This window comes from Hypanus sabinus, chromosome 1 (assembly GCF_030144855.1).
Source record: "Hypanus sabinus isolate sHypSab1 chromosome 1, sHypSab1.hap1, whole genome shotgun sequence".
NCBI classification, from domain to species: Eukaryota; Metazoa; Chordata; class Chondrichthyes; order Myliobatiformes; family Dasyatidae; genus Hypanus; species Hypanus sabinus.
The window spans coordinates 81,577,529-81,605,454 of record NC_082706.1 but is presented as its reverse complement, the minus strand read 5'-3'; the positions used below and the strand labels follow the sequence as shown (position 1 = coordinate 81,605,454).

Below are 27,926 nucleotides of genomic sequence, written 5' to 3'. Positions count from 1 at the left end.
TAATTCCCATCTCCATTCTAATGCATTGGTCCACAGCTTCCTCTGTGGCCTTGATGGGACCACTCTCCAAGGTGGAAGAGCAACATTTCATAATCCATCTAGGTAGCCTCCAACCTGATGATATGATCATCGATTTCTCCTTCCTGCAATTATGTTCTCCCTCCTCTTCTATTACCCATTCTGGCCTCTCACCTCTTCTCCTCACCCGTCACCTCCTCCTCCTTCCCTTTCACTCGTGGTCCACTCTCGTCTCTATCAGATTCCTTCTTCTCCAGCCCTTCACTTTTCCCATCCAATTAGCTTCACCCATCACCTTCCAGCTTGTCCTTCTTCTCCAGCCCTACCTTTTTATTCTGGTGTCTTCCTACTACTTTCCAGTCCTGAAGAAGGGTCTCGGTCCAAAATGCCAAACATTTGTTCATTTTCATAGAAGCTGCCTGATCTGCTGAGTTCCTCCAGCACATTGTATGTGTCGGCATAAAAGAATGTCACCAGAAACCTTAATGAACAGATGCACAGTATCCTAACTGGTTGCATCATGGCCACCAATGCTCAGGAACAGAAAAGTCGATAGAAGTAGTATATGCATACTAGTCCACAGACAAACCCTTCCCACCATTGTGCACATCTACATGGAGCGATGCCACAAAAAGCAGCATCCATCATCCATGCCATGCTCTCTTCTCACAGATGCCACTGAGATGGAGGTACAGGAGTTCTGCATCCCACACCACCAGGTTCAGGAAAAGTTATTATCCACCAACCATCAGGCCTCTGAATCAGTATGGATAGCTTTGTTTATCTCAACTCTGAACTGATTCCACAACCTATGTGTTAACTTTCAAGGGCGCTACAACTGATGTTCTCCACATTATTCATTTCTTTGCTTGCACAATTTGTCTTCTTGTGCACATTAGCTGCTTTTTTTCAGTCTTGTTTATGTATAGTTTTTCAAAAATTCTATTGCATTTCTTTATTTTCCTGGAAGAAAATGATTCTCAAGCTAGCATATGGTGACATATAGGTACTTGTTACTTGAAGCTTTGGACACTACCTCACTTATTAAAAAATATACAGTATTTCTGTTTTTGAACATTTTTAAATCTATTCAATATACGTAATTGGTTTACTTATTTATTATTATGTTTTATTTATTATTTTTTCTCTCTCTCTGCTAGATTATGCATTGAACTGCTGCTGCTAAGTTAACAAATTTCATCTCACATGCCGGTGATAATAAACCTGATTCTGATTCCGAATTTGACTTTGACTTAAAGACAAATGATAGAAAACCAAGAGAGGAGCTGTTAAAATTCTGAGTGTGTGGCAGCATCAACAGAAAGGGTGTGTGAAGGAGGTGACCGGACCATGACCAATGTATTGGCATATCACCTGCATAAAACCAAACCTTGGGAACGCCAGATTATCCATCATTGCGTAACAAAGATCCTCATTAGGTAGATAACGTACATTATACAGGAAGAAGGTACAGGAGCCTCAGGACTCACACCATCAGGTTCAGGAACAGTTACTACTTCTCAGCCATCAGGCTCTTGAACCAAAGGGAATAACTTCACTTCATCATTAAAATGTGCCACAACCCGTGGACTCACTTTCAAGTACTCTTCATCTCATGTTCTCAATATTTATTGCTTTTTTATTTATTATTATTTCTTTCTTTTTGTATTTGCAGTTTGTTTTCTTTTTCACATTTGTTGAACACCCAAGTTAGTGTGGTCTTCCATCAACTCTATTATGCTTATTATTCTATCATGGATTTATTCAGTATGCCTGCAAGAAAATTAATCTCAGGGTTGTATATGGTGACCTCCATGTACTTTGATAATAGATTTACTTTGAACTTTAATGGAACTTCCGTAGCTTTGTATGAAATCATACATGCTCCTGAAATGAAGTCAATACATTCATTACATGCCATCAGATACCAATTACTTTACATTAATACAATTGCAGGAACAATTTTAATACAAACGTGAGCATAGTTCATGCCAGTATTTACGTATTCATCAACACTTCATTCCATATCTGTAATTTAGCCTCTTATTTTCATATAATTCTTGAATGTTTTTATATTACATACCACATCCTGACCAACAGACCACAGCATATTACTAGTGTGTATATGGTGAATAAAGTTGATCCTTGATTTTGACCAACTGTAAGCTACAGTCTTATTACTAAGTACTTGAACTTTTCACTAGTCAGGCAGCATGAGTTGTTGCAGGAAAAGGCTGCTAAATAAATAAATAAATCAATCAATCAATCAATCAATCAATCAATCAATCAATCCCATTGTGAACTCACCTGAAGGGAAAGGCCACAGGGGAACCCTGCTCTGACTGCTCAGTCCTCTCACTTCTCCTGGTGGTCACCCATCTACTATCTGAGGCCTGCACTCTGGCTGTAAGCACCTCAAGAAAAATTTCAATTACAAGGTGTTCAGCCTCCCAGATGATCCTGAGTACATCCAGCTCCAGCTCCTTGACCTTGTCAGTCAGGAGCAGACACTGGGTGCACTTCCAAAACTGACAAAATGGAGGGGAAGCGCACAATTTAAGGCTTTTCTTTTTAAATATTGTCCAGTTATCAAGTAAATCTTATCTTGCATCAATAAGCACTGCAAGAACTCACTTGGATAAAGCTCAAGTTGTCCAAGACAATAAGGACTCTGAATAGGACTTCTAATCAAGTAAAAAGCTAACATCATTACCAAACCACAAAATACTGATTCTTATACCTGTATTTTTCCTCTTAGAAACCCTGTATTCCAAGGGATGTGAATACTTCCACTGATAGTGCCATGCTGGGACTCCTTCTCTAAACTTATGACTACTATTTGCAAGAAGCCATTCTGGATATATTCTGCAATTACAAGATGGTGTTGGTAAGAAAACAGCCTCAACAGTTATCAACTTAACAGGAATATAGTGGTAAATTTGTTTTTAAATCATTGATCATGTAATTTGATGCAAAATACATATTAGCATTGAAAGTAAATTGACAAAAAAGAAGATTTCAGAATAGTCTCAAAATTGTCACTGAAGATTTTTTTTTAAAGATCATTAGTTTGCTTATTCTCAACAAGTTCTAAATCGCAGTTCCAAAACTTGATATCTTGAAGCTGGAGTTCTCGGCTATCAGACCTATCAACAGATCTCCAAATAATCAAAGTGCTGTCTGGACTGATTGCTGGTTTCATAATGGTCCTGCTGCCACAGAAACTGACAATCTTATGTAGAAACAACTCTACAGAAGAGAGATCGAAATCTTCCCTGATCCATTACAGAGTAATGCAATCAAAACTTAATCAGTGGTGTGAAAGTATATACAAATTAAAATGGAAATCCCCTTACCTTTTCTACAGAACAGGTTATGAAAGCTACCAGACATGTAGGAGCTTTTCCCATTGTGCAACGTAATATGGCAATGATAGCCAAGAAGCCCATATTCTGAGACAACATCATCCAGCACTGGCTCATGAGGTGACTGCCTATAAGGGCTTTTAAATTTAAAAATATCAAACAATCTGAGCAAAATTAAGTTTCATGACTTTTACTATGTAAATACAACACAATATACAATAACAAAGTAAGGCCTTTTCGATAAAGGGAAGATGAGTTTGTCCAAATCTCATATTGAATAGCTTAGCCTTTTTTTAAGATAAACAGCTACTCTTTGAAATTGACAATTATAAACAAAAGTAATCTTCTATCAATATAATGTAATTAGATTGTATCAGTTAATAATTGCTTACCTATTTGTAATAATCTGTTTTGACACAAGCAATTCTCCTTACCTTGTAACTGACCCCAATGTGCTCTTCTCAATGAGTTGATGGTAATGAAGATTTGTAACAATAAGAGCCAATTCCCCATCTTCCTAGAACAATCAAAAACAAAATACAAGTGATGATGAATGCAATATTTTATATCCAAACTGTCATTATTCACTGGGAAGATAATTCTGGTATCACCATTATTGCACAACAAATTTGTTGCTCATCACACACCATATTATGGAGATGAAAACTAGGTGTCACTTTAATCCAACTATTATAATAGATTAGTATCTGCACATCCTTAGAAATTACATTGCAATTATAATTTCTATATAAGTGTCACATAGTTAACAGTACCTGAGGTTATTCGACCCACTGAGTCTGTATCTACTTTTCTATGAGCATTCTAGGTGGCCTCAGTCCCTCTCCCTAGAGCATTATAATTTTTCCTTCACATTACCTGATCCTCTTTTGAGTGTTATAATGCGATCTGTCTTTGCAACTACCCACGCACTGTATTCCAGACTCTAATTACTTGCTGTGTAAACAAGATATAAGACACCTTCAGTTTACTTCCAATCACTTCCTTCCATGATCCCTCATTTGTGACTTCTCAGGAAATTAAAATATTTCTCTCCATTTATAGTACATGCAGTTAATTTTAAATACAGTATCAAATTTTCTCACAACCTACTCTATTCCAAAGAGAAACATGCCCATTTCTAGAACCTATTCATATAATTAAACACTCTCATCCCTGCAATTATCCCATCTTTCCATCCTCTCTGGAGTGGATGTGATACTCCTGACCAAACGGTTGTGTTATCAGGGTTCACCGTATACTCAAGGCCTCTAAAACAATGCACAGGATCCCATCTACTTTTCTAATACCTTCCTAAACATGTCTCACCATTTCCCCTGAACTATGCATGGAAATTATGCCCAGATCTCTGTATGTGTACCACTTTTAGAAATATTCCTGTTTCTTTTTTTTTGTCACTCCCACCAAAATGTGACCAAACTCACATTTTTCACTGTTGAAGTTCATCTGCTGTACATGTCATCCACTTATTCCAGTCTCCTTCATATATATTACTACCCTCCTTACAGTTCACTATGCCTCCAAGTTCTGTATCATCTACACTCTTGCCAATTATACCCTCAGCACCTAAATTAATTCCATTTATATACAAAGCCGCAACTCTGCACCAGAATGGGGAACACCATTGTAGCTTTTCCTCCAGTCTGCATAAGCAGCCTTTCTCTAATTACACTGCTTCCGCTAACTTAACTAATTTTCTGTTGACATTGCTACAACACCATTTATCCAATGGGCTTCAGATTTGGAGGCAACCCCATTCTGTGATCTTGTATTACCTTTTGGAAGTCCATATATACCACAATCAACCATTTACTTAAAAAATCAATTTTGTCTTTTTCAAATCAATCTACACTTGTCCAAATGATTGTTCCAGCCCCAAATGAAATCAATCCACTGGGTCTGTAATTAATAGGTTTACTTTCAAATCACTTTTTTAAGTGCAGCATTTGTAATGTTTTCCATCCTCAGAATCCGTCCCAAATCACCATCTGCTAGCATGATTACGGCACTACCTCTGCAACAACTTCCGTCATTCTCCTCAGCAAACCAAGATGCATCCCATCGGGACAATGTGATTTATTCATTTCAAGATCAGCTGGCCATTCGTGTCTTCCTCCTTATCACTATCCAAAATCTCCAGCAGCATCTTCTTCCCCAGTAAAAACACTGAACAATGCCACACTGTCAATCATGTAACCCCCCCTCCCCCCCAGACCATCCTCTTCAATGTCTGGGTCTTCGTGTCTGATACCCAGCAATAAGCACGGTGTATAATTCTACACATGCTTTTGTAGAATGTAACCTTGGACAACATTTATCAGACCTTTGATCTGTGCTGTATGATTAGGAACCCCATTCCTTGAAAAACAAGGCATTTTCAATTGTGCATCATGCCTACTGTATGAAAGTACCATCATGATACTGGTATATCTTTTCATTAAATTATGATGCAATCCGTTTCTGGAGTATTAAAAGCCTGAATCCACATATTCTAAAGCTGAAGTATTGAGGCCAAAGGACAGAGAATGTTCTATGTCAGCCAAGATCCTCCACCTGAGCCCAGCCCAACTGCCTGAATTTGACCTGCCCCCTCTCTCCTTGCAGCTCTTGGGTCCATGCCACCAGGTTTGGGAACAGTTGTTGCCCTGCAGCTGTCGGGCTCCCGTTCTGGCTTCACTTACCTCAGTACTGAACTAGCTCCATGGCAGTGGACTCTCTGGTTTATGTTTCGTATTATTTGTTTACTTTTTTCAAAATTGCTTCCACAAAGTGTTCTTTTTTTGCACTCAAGATGCTTGTCAGTCTTTGTTGTGTAATGTTTCTCGTGGATTCTATTGTTTCTTAGTTTTGTGGGCACCCCAAAGAAGATGAATCTCAAGTTTGTAAATGGCATACATACTTCGCTAATAAATTTACTTTGAACTTTCCACAGTGGGTATTAAGAGAGCACTTATAAAGAAATCTGTCAATGGTTGGGGGGGGGGTGGTAGGGGCAGAAGGGGAGATAAACAGGTGTGTGAAGGGGTAACATATTATGTGCTTCACGGGGAAGACTGCCCCGACCGTGAAGGAGGAAACCTGCTTTTCGTGGTCTTCGCCAGTCTAAAGACTTCACAATTACTTACTGCACAGGGTCAGATGTTGAAAGCATCTGTACACTACACAGTTAGGATTTTACAAAAAAAATGTGGTCTTTGGAGATTTACCAGTACCACTTCTTTTTTTTAATATAATTAAAATAGAGGCCCCTCTAATTTGCACATAGTTCATTACATTGAAAATGATCTTTTCCTAATAGCTAGGTGATTAGTCTCCCAGCAACCCACGTTCAATTGCACCACTCTCTGGAAGGAGTGACTACATTCTCTCTGTGACCACGTGGGTTTCTTCCAGCTGCTCCAGTTTCGTCCCACATTCCAAAGACACTGGATAAATAGGTTAATTGGTCATATGGGTGTATCTGAGCTAGATCGGCTGAAAGGGTCTGTTAGCATGGCCTATCTCCAATAAAATTTTAAAAATATATATCCTAACCTGTCACTTACAAAATCTGTTACTCAAAATCTCTCGATCTTGTTTTTGATTTTAAATAACTAAAGTGAACCACTTGCACTGATGCGGGAAATGAAATGTGCACAACAGTGAATCATAATAGCAAATGCCAGATCCAGTTACCCACCGGATACAACTAGTTGAGAAAACGATTATCTAGCTATCTGCTTAATTTCAGATTGCGCGATCTTGCTTGACAAAATTGGTTGCTGCATGGACTCACTTGCCAGCATCCCAACAACATGCCGGGGTGTAAGCATCTCAACTTAATAAGTTTGTCACCGCCAACAGATGTACTGGACTCCTCCAGAGTTGTTAAATCATATTCCACAAGTAGGGATCTCCGACGAGGTCTAAGAGAAATTTTAGAAATTTAAAATTAATCCCAGGATTTAAGAGGTTTTTTAATTTATAATTTTTTAAGAAAACTAAGATTTCCTTTAATTAAAAATAGCAACCATTTGTATTTATATTCTCAACAAGTCTTCAATGCATCAACAAGGTCACCAGAAAAACGGAGGCAAGATATTTGTTTAACTTTTAAGTTAATGTTTCCATGCCTACCTTTGTTCATTGTAGGCCACAGTACTCGTTTACAGGTAGCAATTTACAAGGTGTTGAAAGGTGCTGCCAACTCTGTAATGTTCTGAATTGATAAAGATTAATGAAGAGGAGTTGAAGGAGAAAGAGGAAGAGAAGCAACTAGCCAAGAAGAGAGAGGCAAAAACAAACTCCTGTGCTCACAGAAGCTCTTACTAGCCATCAGATTTTAAAACATAGAGTATCAAAGCATAGTACAGTTCCTTAAAATTAACAGATAATGAAATGCTCAATAAGAGGAACAAACTAATTGTTTGCTGGCCGTAGAACTATTCTTAGCTACACTTACAGGAGATGAACAAATCCTAACATTCGCCTGACGCCAAACCATAACTCATAGAACATTACAGGCCCTTCAGCCCACAGTGCTGTGCCGACCTTTTAACCTACTCTAAAAGCAACCTAACCCTACCCTCTTACACGGTCCATTTTCTTTCATGCATGAGCCTATCCAAGAGTTTCTTAAATGCCCCTATTTATCTGCTTCTGTCACCATCACCATGGCATTGCATTCCACACACTTGCCATCTTCTGTGTAAAGAACTTACCTCTGACATCCCCCTACACTTTCCTCCAATCACCTTAAAGCTATGCCCCCATGTTTGTGAAAACCCAGGAGATGAGCAGTTTCTGATACTCAGACCACCCCATTTGGCACCAACAATCATTCCACGGTCAAAGTCACTTAAAATACATTTCTTCCCAATTCTGATGTTTGGTTTGAACAACAACTGAACTTCTAACCATGTCAGCAACTTTTATCGAGCTATTTATTAATTTATTTATTTATTCATTGTTGTTGTTTCTTTTATTTCTTTTGTATTTGCAGTTTGATGTCTTTTGTACATTGGGTGTTTGGCCATCCTGTTGGGGGAGGCCTTTCATTGATTCATTTACGTTTGTTGGATTAGCTGTGAATGCCCTTAAGAAAACAAATCCCAAGTTGTATATGGTGATATATATGTACTTCGATAATAAATTTACTTGAACTTTTATGCATTGAGTTGCTTCCATAGTAATCACAGCGATGCAGTCCAAAACCCTTCCTGTTCATTACTGATAAATAATTTAGTGCAGTCAGCCATGCAATAAGGAGTATCCATAATTGCTATTTATTTTATAAAGTTCACCCACAGAATAGGCGGAGATAAAATTTGGTCTATTAATACTCAATAGAAACCCTAATGCCAACAAACTGTGATATGGAAGTGTTGGAACAGAGTCAGACTTGTGATATTAAACTAGGAAGCCATGGGGATGGCAAAGAATTTTATAAATAGACAATGTTGGAACCTCCTGGTACACACATAGAACTCCAATATAATTCTCTTTTACACTTCTACCACGTTCTAAAAGGTGACCGGATTAGAAGTTCAAAGGCCTTGAAAAATAATCTACAAATTTAAATCCCAACAAACCGACTCATTACATTGGACAACAAATTTTTATCAAAAGTGTTGTTTCCTCAGGAATTTTTTTGTTTATAATTGACTGCTTGAAGATGAACACAAATATAATTTCAGACTACTTGTATCACGTAGGAATTTGAAGTAACAACAAATGAACTTTTATTGAATATAATGTGCTTAATTGCATAATGGTGCTGATGCTTTGCAATAGTTCAACTAAGTTAAAAATATTTTGTTAATGATTTTCATTTGTACTCAGTGTCTGAGGCTTCTTGCTTAAGTGTCAAACAATAATTCACCAGTAAAGATACCAGTTGCCCTGGTATCTTTTCTCCATGACCACAATGTCCTGGTGAAACCTTTCACCATGCTCGTCACTGACAGCACCAAGATTTGCAGGGAAAAAGTCTAAATGGGAATACAGAACATGAATCTTTACTGACATGTTGCATTTCATGGTTTTAAATGCTTGAAGCATGCTTTCAACCAGCTGCATGTAATTTGGTGCTCTGTAGATGCCGAGAAAAATTCCAACAACTTCCTTGAATGTCTTCCATGTGATTTTCTCCGGTCCCACTAGAAATTCTTCAAATTTCCTGTCATTGATGGCCTATTTGATTTGTGGACCAACAAAAATGCTGTCCTTAATCTTGGCATCAGTTATTCTGGGAAGCATCTGTCTCAAATATCAAAATCCTTCATAGAAATTTATGTGCCTAGTGATAGCAAATTTCATCCTTACAATCCTGAACCCAATAATTATTACTAAAACCTGTCCTGCCATGCAGCAGCCAGGCCACCTAAGCATGCCCAAACATGCCTGGACAAGATAGGAAACTTACCAGCTTACATTGTAGGCAACATTTTAATTGACTTGAATTATGAATTGAAATAATAAACATAAGTTTATTAAAAAGTGGTGCATGATGGGGAAATTTCATGGTGATTTTCATGATCAGTAGCCCAGAATTCATAAGGTACACCTAAAGGTATTCAGGAAGTAAAATTTTTGTTGTCCACTGTAATTCATATGCTGTTAATTAAAGAGAACTGGAATGAAAATTTATTATCAAAATGAAAATCACACAACTACCAGATAGCAATAAAACATCTATTTCAAACTCTTTTTTTATAAAGAAAGTTTATATCTCATCTGATCTTTATATGATGCCAGACTTCTCCTGGAAATGCCCGTCAGTTATGGAGTAATTCGGAATCAGTAATAAATAACTGACTTATCAATAACACACAAATAAGAATCTTTCAGCCTCAGAGTTTTGAACTGCCAGGGAGGTGGGGAATGAAGAGGTATTCATATTCTGTAGCAGGGGAGCAAGGAACTAAGCTATTAATGATTCTCAAATAAAAGTCAACAGCTATCACTAGGGGGCTGGGAATTGCTTTCCCTTTGTCTTATCCAAAGAAGGAATTGTGAAAATGATGAGCTGACAAAATGAAGAGCAACACATCATCAGCTAAGTAGATAGGAGCAGTAAAACACAGCTAGAAAAAGATCACCAAACATTTCAGGAAACTATTTGCCTCTGATCTATTCCCCAGTAATACCTGAGGAAGGGACAGACTCGTTGGAATCAATGTCCAAGGAAATCCAGCCAAATAACAAGCCAATTAATATTCACAACACCAAATACAATTTTAGTTTTATACAAGGTATATAATAAAGTGCTTTCATCACATACTTGCAGTGCAATAATAGCCAACATCACTCACAATGGAGTTATTAAACACTATTTTAGACAGGCACAAAAAGCAGCAAAGAGAAAAACTATGTGAAGTTGTGAGATTAGAGAAGAACTCCAGTCTTTGTTGCCCAGACAATTAGTAGTACAGTTGTCAGAATGTAAAAAACATTCTGACGTTAGTGGATGAGGCGAGCTGTAACTCGGTGTAAGGACAGTGAACTAAAGAGCAGTTCCATGTGTTCTCAGTGAGAAGGACGACAAGATTCCTTATTAAAGGGTAAACACAGAGATCACATGGATGCATTTCATTTTGCTGCAGACACCTTCGAAGGGAATGCCGGAGAAGACAAGTGCAATCAATTTAGAATAAAATCAACACACACAAAATGCTGGTGGAACACAGCAGGCCAGGCAGCATCTATAGGGAGAAGCGCTGTCGACGTTTCGGGCCGAGACACTTCAGGTAGTCCTGACGAAGGGTCTCGGCCCAAAACGTCGACAGTGCTTCTCCCTATAGATGCTGCCTGGCCTGCTGTGTTCCACCAGCATTTTGTGTGTTTTTTTGTTTGAATTTCCAGCATCTGCAGATTTCCTCGTGTTTGCTCTTAGAATAAAATCACTATTTTTCCTCAGCTTAGTATTTATTTAGATTCACGGGAAAGCAGGGTAGAGGTCGAAGTATCTTGTGCATTGTCTTTACACTAATAAAAACGAAGATAAACAGTGTAAGCAATTAAACTGGTTACACAGCACGGTCTATTCTCTCCTAACCTTACCCATGTTCTGCAGGGGTTTTGTTCGGTGGGAATAATGGCGTGACTCCATACACACAGAGTGTCTTGAGGCTAGACAGAGGAGGCCACACTGCACTGTTCCAATATACGGTAGCAGATGTGTCACTGAAGAAGGCCTTACTTTGCTCCTGGACATGTTCCTTCCCCATTCTTTCATGAAGAACAATCATCCAAGTCAGTCCAAGAGCTCTGCAGAAACAAGTTGTTTTTAGGGAGTTGATTGTATCCAGTGTCACCATAACATCTTCAATATTAGTGATATCTAGCTCAAATCTATTTCAGAGTTCTAGTACAAAACACTAAACTAACTTTAGTAACTAATGAGTTACCAACATCAATTCTTTATCTACTTTTGTTGAAGTGATTAAAGCAGCAAAGAACTGCTTTGAAGTGACTTCAGTGAAGAATGTCAAGTATCTTGAAAATAATCAGAAATGCCAACAGTTTACAGTGTGAAAGTGATTAATAATATGAAAGTAATAGTTATATTGAGAAAATGACAAAACACAGCATGGTTTTGAAGGAGTGAATAGACATAAAAAGATCAAATACTACTCGTTGAATTTAAAATCATGTAATAATGTTTTAGTAGCCTTATGCAACTAGAGATCATGTTTTCTGCACTAGTAGAACAAAATTCAGTAACACTCATTTCCAAAGTATTTTGTGATTCCCTGGAAATTTAGACCATAAGACATCAGAGTAGAATTAGGCCACTCGGCCCATCAAGTCTGCCCCACCATAGATGATTGATTATCGCTCTGAACCCATTCATAGTCATAGAACACTACAGCAACAGAAACAGGCTCTTTGGCCCACCTAGTCTGTGGCAAACCATTAATATGCCTAGTCGCATTGACCTGCTCCTTTCCCCTCCCATCCATCTACTTAACCAAATTTCTCTTAAATAATGAAATCCAGCCCGTATGCACCACTTGCGCTGGCAGCTCGCTCCACACTCTCACCACCCTCTAAGTGAAGAAGTTCTCCCTTCATGTTCTCTTGCCTTCTGTCCACAACCTTTGACACCCCGACTACCGAAAAACCTACCAACCCCGGCTTTAAATGACTTGGCCTCCACGGCTGTACACGGCAATGAATTCCACAGGTTCACCATCTTCTGGCTAAAGAAATTCCTCCTCATCTCTGCTCAAAGTGGATGTCCCTTTATTCTGAGGCTTGGCCCTCTGGTCCTTCAGTCACCCACTCCAGAAAACAGCCATGCTATCTAGGCCTTTCAATATTCTAAGGGATCCCACCTCATTCTTCTAAACTCCAGTGAGTACACATCCAGAACTGTCAAAAGCTCCTTTTATAGTACTGAGCAAAAGTACGTAAAGCAAAGATGATTTCAAAAATAATGAAAAGTTTTGACATGTCAAAAAGAATACTATAAAGCACAGTAAACAATAACAAACTAAAATCAAACAATATTTGTGTGATCACCCTTTCCCTTTAAAACTACATCAACTCTCCTAGGTACACTGTCGTGCATTTTTATAAACAATAATCAACTGGTAGTTTGTTCCAAGCATCCCAGAGAACTTGCCACAGTTCTTCTGCAGACTTTGGCCATATTACTCGCTTCTGTCTTTCCAGGTAACCCCAGACAGCTTCGATGATGTTGAGATCTGTGAGGCCACACCATCTGTTACAGAAATCCTCCTGCTTCTTTTCACTGAAGATCGTTTTTTATGATCTTGTCCTGCTCAGAATATAGTTGGGACCAATCAGATGCCTACCTGATTGTACTATGGGATAGATCGAAATCTGCTTGTATTTCTCAGCATGAAGGATTCCATTAACTATGACCAAATCACAAACTCCATTTACAGAATTCCAGCCCCAAAACAGCAGGAAACCTCCGCCGTGCTTCACTGTTAGTACAAACATTCATCCAGCTAGTGCTCTCCAGCTCTTTTACAGACAATCTGCCTCCTGCTTGAACCAAAAATTTCAAATTTTGACTCATCAGTCCAGAGTACTTGCTGCCCTTGATCTGCACTCCAGTCCTTGTGTTTTTGTGCATAGATGAGTCTTTTGCCTTTGTTCCCACTTAAGAGAAATTGATTTTTGGAAGTAACTCTTCCTTGAAGACCACTTCTGACAAGACTTCCCTGCTCTGGAGAAGGGTGTACAGTCAGCCCTCGGACCCCCCCGTGAATAGCAAGAAACAAAGATGCTCAAGTCCCTTATTTAACCTGTCTCAGTGCAGTGGACTTTAGGACCCGGCGGAGCTCCGGACCCACCGCCCGCAGTGTTTCTGTTCTGTTGATGGAAAACGATCACGATTGAAAATAAAGTGGAAATAATAAAGCGAACGGAAAGAGGTGAAATGCCATCGGTCATTGGAAAAGCATTAGGCTACAGTCAGTCAATAACCAGTCATCCTCCTTCTCTCCAAAGAATAAAGCCCTAGCTCCCTAAATCTCTGATCATAATCCATACTCTCTAAACGAGGCAGCATCCTGGTAAATCTCCTCTGTACCCTTTCCAACACTTCCACATCCTTCCTATACTGAGGCAACCAGAACTGGACACTGTACTCCAAGTGTGGCCTAACTAGAGTTTTACAGAGCTGCATCATTACATCGCATCTCTTAAACTCTTATCGCTCAACTTATGAAAGCTAACACCCCATAAACTTTCTTAACTACCCTATCTACCTGTGAGGCAACTTTCAGGGATCTGTGGACATGAACCCCCAGATCCCTCTGCTCCTCCACACTGCCAAGTATCCTGCCATTTACTTTGTACTCTGCCTTGGAGTTTGTCCTTCCAAAGTGTACCACCTCACACTTCTCCGGGTTGAACTCCATCTACCACTTCTCAGCCCACTTCTGCATCTGATCAATGTCTCTCTGCAATCTTTGACAATCCTCTACACTATCTACAACACCACCAACCTTTGTGTAGTTTGCAAACTTGCCAACCCACCCTTCTACTCCCACATCCAGGTTGTTAATAAAAATCACAAAAAGTAGAGGTCCCAGACCAGATCCTTGTGGGACCCCACTAGTCACAACCCTCCAATCTGAATGTACTCCCTCCATCATGACCCTCTGCCTTCTGCAGGCAAGCCAATTCTGAATCCACCTGGCCAAACTTCACTGGATCCCATGCCTTTTGACTTTTTGAATAAGCCTACCGTGTGGAACCTTGTCAAATGCCTTACTAAAATTCATGTAGATCACATCAACTGCACTACTCTCATCTATATGCCTGGTCACCTCCTCAAAGAACTCTATCAGGCTTGTTAGGCAAGATCTGCCCCTCACAAAGCCATGCTGACTGTCCCTGATCAGACAATGATTCTCTAAATACCCATAGATCCTATCTCTAAGAATCTTTTCCAACAGCTTTCCCACCAGAGGTTCAGCAGGCCTTTGTTCCGCACAGATACTGCCGCTGCCCAGGTTGGGACCCAGCCGGGTTTGAACTCAGGACCATCTGCCTTGAAGTCAAGTACTGATGTCACTACACCACTGGCCAGACCAAACACTACACTAACATGTCCTAATTTACACCTGTTATTCCCAACTTTCCAATGCTCAGAATCCTTAAGGACTTTCTGATCCTTATGACTAATCTATTTCCTCAGAAGCCAAGCCAATCCTTCCATTCCAATGCTCCTGAGAATTCTGATGCTCCCAAAGTAATGTCAGAAATAGGAGCAGGAGTAAGCCATCTGGCCCACTGAGTCTGCTCGGCCATTCAATAAGATTGTGGATAATCTGACCATGGACTCATCTCCACCTACCTGCCTTTTTCCCCATAATCCTCAATTCCCCTACTATGCAAAAACCTATCCAACCTTGTCTTAAATATATTTACTGGTAGCCTCCACTGCTTCATTGGACAGAGAATTCAACAGATTCATCACTCTCTTGGAAAAGCAGTTCCTCCTCATCTGTCTTAAATCTACTCCCCTGAATCTTGAGGTTATGTCTCCTAGTTCTAGTCTCACCTATCAGTAAAAACAATGTTAGCATTTATTTTAAGAGGACGAGAATACAAGAGCCTGTATGCAATGCTGGGGCTTGTAGGATGAGTCAGACCACACTTGGGAGTATTGTGAGCAGTTGGCATGAGGGCGACTCAGCCAGGGTGCCTGGAATTTGGAAGCCCAGTTGAAGGCTGACGGCTAAAGCCTGGACATGGTAGGATGGAAGCCTGTCCTAGAGTTGGAGTGCTGTCCATATGGGCAGATGTGAGGGAGAAAAGGAGATTGTTTTGCTGTTGTTGTGCTCTGTATGGTTCACTGGGGGCATTCTGTATCGGTGTCGGAATGTGTGGTGACCCTTGCAGGTTACCCCCAGTGCATCCTTGGGTGTGTAGGTTGTTAATACGAAGAAAGCACTTCACTGTAACTTTGGATGAACTCATAACAAATTTAAATCTAAAAACTCCTTTCCCTTCTAACTCATCTGTCTCTGTCCATAGATGCTGCCCTACTTTCTGACCACCTCCAGTATTTTCTGTCTTTTTTTCTTTGTCAAGGATAACCACGTGTACTGAGATTAAATCCTCTTGCTGATGTTTTATTAAATTAATTTCAGACTCATGAAAAGTGAGAAGAGTAAATAAAACTAAGCAAAAGTAACATAGCGTTTTACGTGTCAAAACCCAACAATTTCACAAATTCTGTTCAATACCACCTTCACACTACGTTTTATTTTGGCACACCAATGAGAACCAAGCTAGTAGAGCCCCTAAATCACAACTCCAGAGGCCTGGGCTTGATTAAGATCTCCCTATTATCCACGGGCAGTCCGCATTGATCCAGAACTGTGAGTTTCGCCAGCGTATGTGCTTTTCGTTCCACATTGCAAAACCAAGAGAATTGGTTGATTAATTGTCCACTGCACATTATCTAACGTAGATGGTGCTAGAATTGATGAGAATGGGGAGAAGAATATGTTTCCAGGAAATTAGCAGGAGAATGGGAATCCTGTGTGCTGGCACAGAAAGAGCCCAATATGTCTATATGGTAAGGAAATACAGAGATGCACCAGTGAACTTTACTTCAAATTTTCTTCTACAAAGCCAGTTGAATGTCTTCCCAGATGGAAACAAAAAAACTTCCTACATTCATCTTTTATTCAAAAAAAAACTCTATGACATCTATTTTTGAAGTTTCAGAATCCATTCTTCTAACCTCAATAAATGTTCCTCAATTGGTTATAAAATAACCACCCAAGATAATTATTGCTACTTATCCTAGTATATGAAATGGTTATTGAATATTCTGTTACGTTACTGCTTCTCTGATCTTCGATGGCAATCCTGTGTAACGGTTAATGGGTTTCAACAACAGCCCCACTCCTCTTGTGCCAGAACCTGAACATTTACGTATAAATTCTTTCTTCCAGAATCTTGGTGGACTGTCCTGTATAGAAGTCCTACTGAGCTTCTCCATGGTTGCATCTACAGCCTTGGGTTTCCAAACCTTGCTTTTGTAAGCAAAATAACTGTTGTAGATTCTGTGCCACATTAAACTGGAAAAAATACAGTAAATACAATATTTTAAACACAGATTGTTCTATACTGCCATCATAAATGATCATTTAATTTCAGTATGGAAAATTTTAAACTGATAAGCTACTAATACTAAAGCTATTACCCAATATTACTTACAAAATCAACAGTTTTAAAATGTAGAAGATACCAACTAATCATACAAATTAAATTATAGAATAATCACACTTGAACATTTGAAACATTTTGCTGAACTTGCCCATGGTTATTTTGAAAGCAATTTAATCTATTTATTTTCAATAGCTGAGACAACTTCACTTCAAATACTAGGCTTCATAAATGCCAGCTTGTGCCATTTCAGAAACAAAGTACACAGATAATAAAACACATAGCAACACATGAAACTGGAGAAACTCAGCAGATCAGGCAACACTTAGTTAGGAAAATGAACAGTCAACATTTTAGGTCAAAATCCATCATCAGGGTGGTACAGAGGGGAGATAGCCAATATAAAGGTGGGGTAAGGGGTAGAACAAGAGTCAGCAGGTGATAGATGGATCTAGTTGAGGGGGCTGATAGGCAGGTGGCGAGGGGGTAAGAGTGGGAAGGATGTCAGAAGCTGAGAGATGATAGGGAAAGTGACAAAAGGCTGAAGAAGATGCAATCTGACAGGAAAGGACAGTGAGCAAAGGAATAAAGGGAAGGTTAAGAGGGAAACAGGAGGGAGGAATATGTTGATGGTAAGAAGACTGAGAGGGTAAAGCGATGGGAAAGAGGTGAGGTGACGGGGGCCGGTGGGATAAGGGGACCAAAAAGGTACAGAAGAGAGTGATACTAAAAGACAGAGAAACCTAAGCTCACATCATCAGATTGGAGCCTACCAGAATGGAATACGAGGTGCCCTTCCTCTAATCTGCATCTACCCTCAACCTGACAATAGAGGAAAGCGTGGAAAGACATGTCAGAATGGGAATGGGAAGTGGAATTAAAATGTCTGGCCACTGGGAAATTGTAGCTGGTAAGGCAGACAGAACAAAGGAGCTCGATGAAGCAATTCCCAAATCTGTGCCGGATCTTAGCGATGCAGAAGTGGCCATACATAATCCTAACCTGATGCAATAAAGGACACCAAAGGGTTCAGAAATGAAGTACTGCCTCACCTAGGAGGAGTGTTTAGTGCCCTGATTGGTGGTGAGGGAGAAGGTGTTATCTCAGGGGATAACTGTCTGGAGGAGGAAATTGTAGGGAAGGGATGAGCGGACAAGGGTGACACAGAGAACTATCTCTGCAGAAAGCAGAAAGGAAAGAGGGGATGATGTGCCTGCTGGTCGGATCCCACTGGAGATGGCAGAAGTTGTGGAGAATGATAGGCTTGAGCAGTAGTACGTGAGAACTTGGGTACCTTTCTATGACTGGGGGGGGGTGGGCGGGCTGGTTGAGCAAGGGTAAACATGTGGGTAATAAGAAATGTGGTGAAGCTCCAATGATAGCAGTGGTGGGGGTGGGAGGGTAGAGAGCCTGTTTCTCTGGATTAGAAAGTATCACCATGAGAATAAGTGTAGTGGAGACAAAGGAACTGAGAAAAGAAAACTGCATGATTGGAAGTGACAGAGTGGGAAGAGGTGTAGTCTAATTAACTGTGGGAGTCAGTGAATTTATAGATGGCAGTGGGTAATCTGCCTCCTAAGATGTAGATAGAGAGAACAAGAAAGAGGATACAGATATCCGAAGTGGGGCAAGTGAGTTGGAGGGCACGGTAGAAACAGATAGCAAAGTTGATGAAATTGATTAGCTCAGTGCGGGTGCAGCTGGAAATGGTATCAACAAAGTCATCAATGTAGTGCAGAAAGAGTGGGGAGCTTTGTAATATGGCCAGATAGCCAATGAAAAGGTAGACAACACAGGGGCCCATGCCAGAGCCCATGGTCTGCAGAAAGTGGGAGAAGCTGAATGAGAAGTTCTTGAGGTTAAGCCAGTCATGCCACATGAAGGATGGTGTGCTTTATGTACGTACAAAGTCAATGTATATAAGCTAATTATGTATTCATAGTTTGTGTTTTTATGTTGTAGCCAGTAGCACAATCATTTTGTTCTTTACAATTAGTGTACTGAAGAAGGACAATAAACCACCTTGAATCTTGAACTGCTTGGGTCTGCTATCCAGAAGAAAATGGAGAGCCCTTCCTTTTGGGGGACATATGTGTACAGACTGGATATCTATGGTGAAAATGAGGTAGTTGGAGTAAGGGAACTGAAAGTTGTCGAAGTGATGGAGAGCATGCAAAGTGAAACAAATGTTAGTGGGAAAGAAGTGAACCAATAGGAGCTGAGACAGGCTTGGTAAAGCAGGAGCAGATAGAAACAATGGGCCTAGTGGGGCAGTTTCCACTTCAAATCAGGAGTGAGTCATTTATGACAAATCACAGAAATACAGTATTCTACTCTCTTGTTATAATATCCTATTTGCCATTCTGGATTGCATAACAAAAGATCGAATCCTAATCATATTGAACAATACCCAACAATCAGCAGCAAAATATGCTTACTTACTTGTCGTTTGACACATTGTAAAAAGTCCTGTTGACACAGCCTGCACAGAACAAGGAAGAAACATCCAGGTACGTAAAGATGTGCAGTAGAACTTCCCATGGTAAGCTAGAAATAATATTCAGATTGTTACGTTGCAGCTTGAAAAGCAGTATTTAATACCATTTTAGCTGGCTCATTTACGGACTGAAAACATAGTACATAGTCAAAAAAAGACAGAATGAAACAAAAGCTCTCATTTGCTTTGATAAAAAGAGATATTCTGCAATTTTATAATGTGTTCTCAGAAATGTACAGTACAAAAGTACCACTTAATGGATATTCATTCTAAAATAAAATATTCATAGCAATTCACATTGGAAAGATGCTTCAAACACTTTTTAAGGCTAAATACACAAGGTTCCTGCAATATTTGCAGAATTTTATCCCATTAGGTAACCAAAATAAATAAATAGTTATTATTCCCATATGCACTTTCAATGACTCTTCATCTCATGTTTTTGGTTCTTTTTTCTTGCTTATTTATTTATTTTGTTATTTTTTCTTTTTGTATTTGCACAGTTTGCTGACTTTTGCACATTAGATGTTTGTCCATCCTGCGTGTACTTTTTCATAGATTCTACTGTGTTTCTTCGTATTTACTGCAAATGCCCACAAGAAAATGAATCTCAGGGTAGCATACGGTGATGTTTATGCACTTTGATAATAATTTAAGGGCATATATTTACACAAGCAGACTAATTAATAGAATTTATATTCATACAATAAATTAATTGAAGAATGAAGTCATACCTATAAGATAATAACTAAGGGATTATCCAGTTAATTTTGGAGTCCTGTGCTATAAAATCAGTAAAACTGCAACTAAGTTAAATACAAACTTATGAATATGACATACCCATCCACTTAACTTGGTCTGTTGTTTTTATTTTGCTAATTGTATAATAATAATGGCCAAAATCTAATTAAGCTGATTTAATGTTTACAATCTATCAGGTTTGACTGAGTTTAAATCCCACCTGATTAGAGCAATGCAATATGTCTTCAATATAAAATAGCACAAGATTGTTGAAAGCTCTTCATTTCAGATGAAAATTCTTCTATTTAGGTAAAAATGAAGTAATCTCATGGCAACTAATTAAAGTGGGTTTACAATTAACTTCAGTTAAATAATGAGAAGTATCGTATTTTGACTGAATAACATTTACTGTAAATCATTATGCCTTACTGTTTTAAGGAGATCAGGGAGCACCCAATCACACAAGTTTTCACTTCAAGTAACACACACAAAATGCTGGTGGAACACAGTAGGCCAGGCAACATCTAGGAAGAAGCAATGTCGACGTTTCGGGCGACATCTTGACGAGGGGTCTCGGGCCAAAATGTTGATATTGCTTCTTCCTATAGATGCTGCCTGGCCTGCAGTGTTCAACCAGCCTTTTGTGTGTGGTACTTGAATTTCCAGCATCTGCAGATTTCCTCATGTGAAGTTTTCACTTCAAACTGGTTTCTTCAGTGGGCTCTCTAGAGAAGCCCAATGTCAAGCTCATCAAACTGTGAATAACTACATACAAATAGCAGAATTTGCTTCCTTTCTTTACTCAAATTGCTAGACTTCCTTTAATTTTTCCACTGAAATATAAAAGCACAGTAGGCTCTGCACAAATTCTATTAATTTAACAAATAATACAAAAAATATTTCTGAAGAAATAAATGTCCCTTTTTTTAAACTCGAGTGATAAAGTACTTGCTGAGCTGAGGCACAAACAATGCCTGTGAACAGTTAGAACTCTCAGCTGCCACAATGCCCTCCTAAAGGCAAAGCAGCATAGTACACAGGCCAGATGAACAGATCTACTTTCAAAGATTTTTAATAAGCAGTGTCAGATCACTGCTGCCAGAATCTTGCTGGATTCCACAACTTACCCTCCAAAAACATTCTTAAGGGCAAACTGCAGGGCATATATTTTATTTGACAAACCCTTTGCATAAAGTATTTGGCTATATTATTAGGGTGACTATTATATTAATTTGAAATGCTTTTTCTACTATTTACAATAACAGCAAAATAATTCTGGTCAGCATAGCAAAAATCCAGTTTATTCAAAATTGCCCACAATTTTGAAACAATTAATGAAACATCTAATGCCAAATAGAATGATGGTTATAACGTCTCACAGCAAAATAATCCACCTTGAAAATCCCAAGTTACAAAAGAAGTTTAATGGAAAATCGAGGCTGATGGAGGTAGGCGTGGAGGAGCTTCTGCTGTACTTTAAACCAACGACCTTCTGCCCTCTCATGGGGATGTTTTAAAAGAAAAATCAGGGTGTTTCCCAGTGTTCTAGGCACTATTCATAAACTTCACTAAACCCTGAGCGATATTAACTTGTCACTGTCACACTGCTGTTTTGTGTATACAGTCACAACTATAAAAGAATTCAGCCCCCATGATTTTCACATTTTACTGCCTCGTTTTCTAAATTTAAAATATACTAAAATGGGACTTTGAGCTAATCTACAAGCATTGTGCATCATGTAAAATTAAAAGAAAAATTCCAAAACAATTTACTAAAAATTGAAAAAAACAAAATTGCAAGGCTGGAAAAGTATTCATCCTGTTTGCAATGACAATGCTAACTATCCACAGGTGCAATTCTGTACATTACCTTAGCAACTCACCCAACTTGTTGATGTAGAAAATTGGAGGATCACCTGTTTTCAATGAATTCATAAAAATAAATACTTCCCCTGCCCCCCCCCCCCGCCCCCCGTATGGTCTACGGTCTACCAGTATGGTAGATTTTGCAACAGACCAAACCAAAATGAAGACAAGTCAGGGAAATGGTAATAGAGAAGCACAAATCTGTGAGAGGGTACAAGACCTTCTCAAGACCGTACCTCAGAGCCCAGTGCAGTCCACTGTGAAACCACAGTCACACTACCTAGGTCAGGCCACCCCACTAAACTTAGTAGCTGGAGAAGAATGCCACTTGTAAGAGGCTACTGTCATGCCAGCAGTCAATCTGAGTCAACTGCAGAAGTCAGTGGCTGCAACTGGAGATGAAGTTCATGATTCCACAATCTCCAAGGCATTGCACAAAAAGGGGTGTTTATGGAAATGTGGCAAGGAGGAGCCCTAGCTAAAAAAAAATGTATATCTTTACCTGTAAAGACATTGCATAGTGTCACTTAGAAGATACTGTAACGATGTGGAAGATGGTCTTGTGGTTGTACGAGACTAAAGTGGAATGTTTTAGGCTCAACACTAAGTGCTACGTGGGATAAATCAGCCACATAATGTCATTCCATCATGCTATGGGGATGCTTTTCAGCAGCTGGGACTGGAAATCTGGTCAGGATTAATGTGAAGATGAATGCTGCTAAATACAGAGAGATCTTGGATAAAAAACTGCTGACCTCTGCCAGAAAGCTTACACTGGGAAGGAAGTTAGCCTTTCAGCTGAATAACGACCCAAAGCACACTGCCAGAGGCACCATGGAGTGGCTTCAAATGAAGAAAACTGAAGTCTTTGAGTGGCCCAGTCAGAGTCTTGACCTTAACTGGATCAAACATCTCTGGCAAGACCTCAAGATTGCTGTCCACCGTCTCCCCCCAACTAACCTGGCAGAGCTTGAGCAATTTTGCAAGGAGGAATGGGCAAATCTTGCTCCATCACATTGTGCAAAGCTAATAGAGATTTATCCAAAAAGACTACTGGCTGTAATAGCTGTGAGAGGTGGTTCAACCAAGTATTGAGCAAAAGGGGATGAATACTTTTGAACTGCTGACATTTCAGTTTTTGAATTGTTTTTCATGCTTTACAGTTTTCCTGGTTTTATGTTCTACTGTAAAAAAAAGAGCATGTGATTCACAATTTCTCAGTTAAATTGATCAAAATCCCCCGTTGTAATACTCATTTGTGTGAGCAAAGGGCTGGAGGCTAAATACTTTTACAAGCCATATTTCCCAGTGCAAATACACATGAAAAGCACTTCTATTGTAAAATGATTGTGCAATGCAAATTGGGAAAGATGCCACATAAAACCAAGAATTTTTTTTATTATGCTGTATCCAAATGCAATCTTTACTCATTAGGCCTTCCCTGGTTTCACAAATTCTGCTGAACAAGTAGCAAAAATATGATGCAAAGATTTAGGTAATCCTCTTATATTGTTTTTTATTTTAAAAAAATCAGAGTCAGAGAGAAATTGTTTTCTTAATTTTAAGGTCTTTAGGTAATTACCTTCCTGAAGGGGTTGGACAAGTTCTGGCAAGAACCTATCAGTGTAGAAATGTTACTTGGCTTGTCCTTCACTAACTCTTTAATATTCACTTGTAAAATAGAAAACTGTAAGACATAGAACAGATTAGGCCATTCAGCCCATCGAGTCAGCTCCATCATTCAATCGTGACTGATTATTATCTCAACCCCTTTCTGCTACCACCTCCCTATAACCTTTGACATCCTTACTAATCAAGAACCTATAAACCTCGCTTTAAATATAACATATGACTGTCTTCACAGCTGTCTGTGCCAATAAATTCCTTAGATTCACCAGTCTCTGGCTAAAGAAATTCCTCTTCACCTCCATTATAAGGGAATGTCCCTCTATGCTGAGGTACTGTACTTCGGCCCCAGACTCTGCCACTAATAGAAACAACTTCTCCACTTTATCCAGCCCTTTCAATCTTCGATAAGTTTCAATGAGACCTCCTCTCCCCATTCTTCTAAACTCCAGCAAGAAACAGGGCCAGAGCCATCAAAGACGCATTAACCTTTTCATTCCCAGAATAATTCTCATCAATTCCCCAGAATCCCTCAATGCCGACACAGCCTTTTTTAGATTTGGGGCCCAAAACTGTTCATAATATTCAAAATGTAATCTGCCTAACACATCAGCTCTTGTATTCTAGTTCTTCTGAGATTAATGCTAAAATTGCCTTCCTTAGTATTGACTCAATCTGCAAGTTAACTTCCTGCACGAGGACTTTCAGGTCCTTTCACACTTCCAACTTCTGAATTTACACCCTGTTCAGAAAACAGTTTATGCCTTATTCCTTTGGCCAAGTTGCACAACCGTACACTTCCCTACACTCTATTCCACCTGCCACTTCCTTTGCCCATTCTCACAATTTGTCCAAGTCCTTCTGCAGGCTCCCTGCTTCCTCGACACTACTTGCCCATCCACCTACCTGGCTACAAAGCCAACAAATTTGTCATCCAGATCATTAACATAACATGGAAAAAAAGCAACACTGAGCCTGTAGAACACCATTAGTCACTGGCAGTCAACCAGAAAGTCCTGCCTTATACCCAGGCTTTGCCTTCTGCCAGTCAGCTAATCTGGGATTGTATCTTTCCTGGAATACCAAGGACTGACTAAAAGCAACTTATTGGATCTGATGCAAATTGATCCAATCAAAATTTAACTATGTATGTATTTGGCAGATAAAAGTGAAGAAAATCTTCACATTATTATACAAGTGGATCTCAATTTGAGTAAATCCAACCTTCCTTAAAGTGGACTAGTCCATCTGATAAAAATAATGAAAATAGATGCATTGAATTTGCACTACAATATGGCCATTCTTAAACATTATTATGAAGTTATCCTGGAATGAAGTCTTGAATTTAGAATTACACCTCTTTTGCATTTGTAACAGTAATGTTGTAATAACTGTACAATCCAAAGTATCCTTAAAGGTTATAAATAACTATTCATGTCAATCAGTAGAAAGTTCATTACCAATTCCTATGATGAGAGATCATTCTTTCATAGATACTTTGAGTAAATTTTGTTAAATAAAAAGATGCAGTTAATATGTGTCTTGTACAGAATGCTTCTAGGTAGGCATATTAAAACTCAAAATGCAATGAACACTCAGATCTCTAACTACCCTCATTCTTACCCTTGGCCATTAGGCTCTTAAAGCGTCAACCTATACCTGGGGAAATGATTACCCCCTCCTGTTAGACTCTTCGTGGTGTTATGAAGGATGAACAGCTCTGATGGGCAGAAGGGTACAGGTTGCCCATGTCCCCCTCCTCTGGGAGAATTACAAACTGTTACTGTTGCCAGGCTGTTAATGAAAGAGAAAGAGATGGAACAAAAACATACTGGGACTGGAACATTTGCTTCAGATGAGGGCGAGATAACACCGGGGGAGAGAGACCATATTATGACTCCTGTAAGACTCACGGCTCCGGAGAGGGCTGTTTACTTGGTATTATTCTGTTCATTAAAATTCCTAAGTGGACAGCTGGAGTGGGCTGGTTTGATGGGCTAAGCCATTCAAAACTGATTGACACCTGAGACCCCATGAGTAGGGATAAAAGTGAGGTCTGGGGAGACACCCCTCAGACATACCAAGAGACACACTAGTGAGCATTGTTTAAGGATTAGAACCCACGAGAAAGTGTGGGGGCATCGGAGACCGAACAAAGGATCGGTCAATTTTAACTCATCGTGTTTATAGCGAGGCCAGTGGGGGCTTGTGTGTGTGTCCACCCTTGCCTGGGTGATGAGTCCACCACAGAAGAACGGTCTAGCTAAAGGACAGAGGGGTCATACCTGAATGGCCACAACAACACATCGACGGATCAAGAAAGTAAAGGAAGGTTTGCAAGACGATAGCTGTTATTGTTTGCTCACTCGCTCGCACTCTCTCTCTCTCCCTCCAACGGTTACAACAAAAGAACCAACTACCTCAGCCTACGTGAACTGAACTTTATACTTTCCCATGATAATTCCTTATCCCCTAGAAAACGATAGCTTGTTTATTATTGATTATTATTATACCCACACTTTTAGGTTTAGTATTGCTAACGTGTATTATCTATATATTTGCATTGTTGATATTGATTGGTATATTTTACTAATAAACAGTTTTGAAAATAGTACCAGACTCCAACAGGCACTTCTAACTTTGCTGGTAAGACACCCAGTTACAGGGTACGTAACAGTGGTAACTTTTTTATTATTTCTATTCTTCTTCTAATATTTAGATCTGTGCATTTGCAATGCTACTGTGACGCTGTAATTTCCTTTGGGATCAATAAAGTATCTATTTACAAATACAGTTCGCTTTACTCTAAATAATGGGTTGGTATTCTATTATCCAAAATTTGAAAAAAATTCAAAATCCTCTTCAATAAAACTTATTAAACATGTATAATTAATTCGGTATTTCCAATGTATGATGAAATAGTGTGGTACGTGGCACAGTTCCTCCCAAATTTCTCCCGAACACTAATTCAGATTAAGCGAACGTCGCCGCTGAAATCGCTTGTGCATCATAATTCCAAAACGCTTCGAGGAATATGTACTTTCCTAATCTCTCTTTACCAACCTCTCAATGGTGGTCAGACTTGCAGATCTCAGTTTAACACTTTCTGTTCCACGGAAGGACCTTGAAGGCAGACTCGGGGCCCATTTTTGTCCAAAACTGAAACATTACAACATTAAGTAACTGTTGGGAAGTACACGTTTCCTTAAAAAAATGAAAACTTTCATTATATTCCAGTGTGCAAAACCTCCAGTGAGTTCATCTAAATCACCCTACTTCGTGCAATCGTTATAAATTTAAAAACGTCACTGCACTGAAGCAAACACTATAAATTCATCTCTGAATTCAGTTGGTCAGTGCAGAAGGGAGATTATATCCGTCGGCTGCAAGTTAGAGAGGTAAACCGTAGGGAATGCTGATCACCAACACAGCAGTGGGGTGAGGACTTTAATACAGCGTGAGTGGGACGCTGTGTGATTTCACCTGGAGCACTTGGGCCGCCGAGCCTGGAGTGCCGTCCGGCGACCGCTGGACAGCTCCGGGCTCCCGGGCCGGGCAGGAGCGGAGCCCCGCTCCGTCTCCGTCCGGGCGCCGCTTGTCGCCATGGACACCGACAGGAATGCCCACGCACAGCCCCCAGCGGAGCGGGTGGCAAAAAGGCGGCCTGGACTGAAACCGGATCGGGGCGCCACCTGACAGCGAGGGCAGAAACCGAACCACCTGTTCGATCTCCGCGGGTAACGGCGCCAGAAGGCGGAACTAAACACCGTGGACCTACCAATAAGAATGACAGCCTCAAACGTAATCCAATCGAAATCAAGGAATGGTTACAACTTTATGACGCAGACATCCCTCCCTGCAAAAACTCATCGCAGGCAAGGGAGGTAGCCCACTGTAACCCCATATCCCCACCCCTTCCCCCGGGTCGACCTCCAAGGGTGTATGTATACAGGACCTCTGATTATGAAAGAATGCAACAATTTATTTGATCACATATTGAAACAATTTACACAAACGCTTGTTGAGTATCTTGTTGGCAGTCTCAATGCTAATGCAAAGTTTTTCTATTTCTTCTCAAACTTTCCTTACTGTGATGTGGCTCGTTTGGCAGACGAACATTTTGCCGGAAGTCTCAACCTCATAGCAGTCTG

At 39.7% G+C, this 27,926-nt stretch overlaps 1 protein-coding gene across 2 annotated transcripts in view; it reads right to left on the bottom strand.

The window, feature by feature from the left end:
• fbxo15 (F-box protein 15) overlaps positions 1-27,578 on the bottom strand; it is a 32,961-nt gene extending 5,383 nt beyond the window's left edge. Inside the window, exons 1-9 of one of the 2 annotated variants that reach the window (XM_059971442.1) lie at positions 27,259-27,578; positions 26,839-26,934; positions 19,488-19,592; positions 16,715-16,957; positions 11,442-11,648; positions 7,177-7,306; positions 3,818-3,900; positions 3,375-3,520; positions 2,759-2,883 (exon numbers count right to left, since the gene is read on the bottom strand). In XM_059971442.1, coding sequence (XP_059827425.1) covers positions 2,759-2,883; positions 3,375-3,520; positions 3,818-3,900; positions 7,177-7,306; positions 11,442-11,648; positions 16,715-16,957; positions 19,488-19,592; positions 26,839-26,934; positions 27,259-27,380 — 1,257 coding nt within the window. In that variant the 5' untranslated portion in view covers positions 27,381-27,578. The remainder of the gene's footprint in view (positions 1-2,758; positions 2,884-3,374; positions 3,521-3,817; positions 3,901-7,176; positions 7,307-11,441; positions 11,649-16,714; positions 16,958-19,487; positions 19,593-26,838; positions 26,935-27,258) is intronic. The other variant, XM_059971436.1, reaches the window with a different exon arrangement.
• Between the last annotated feature and the right edge of the window lie 348 nt (positions 27,579-27,926).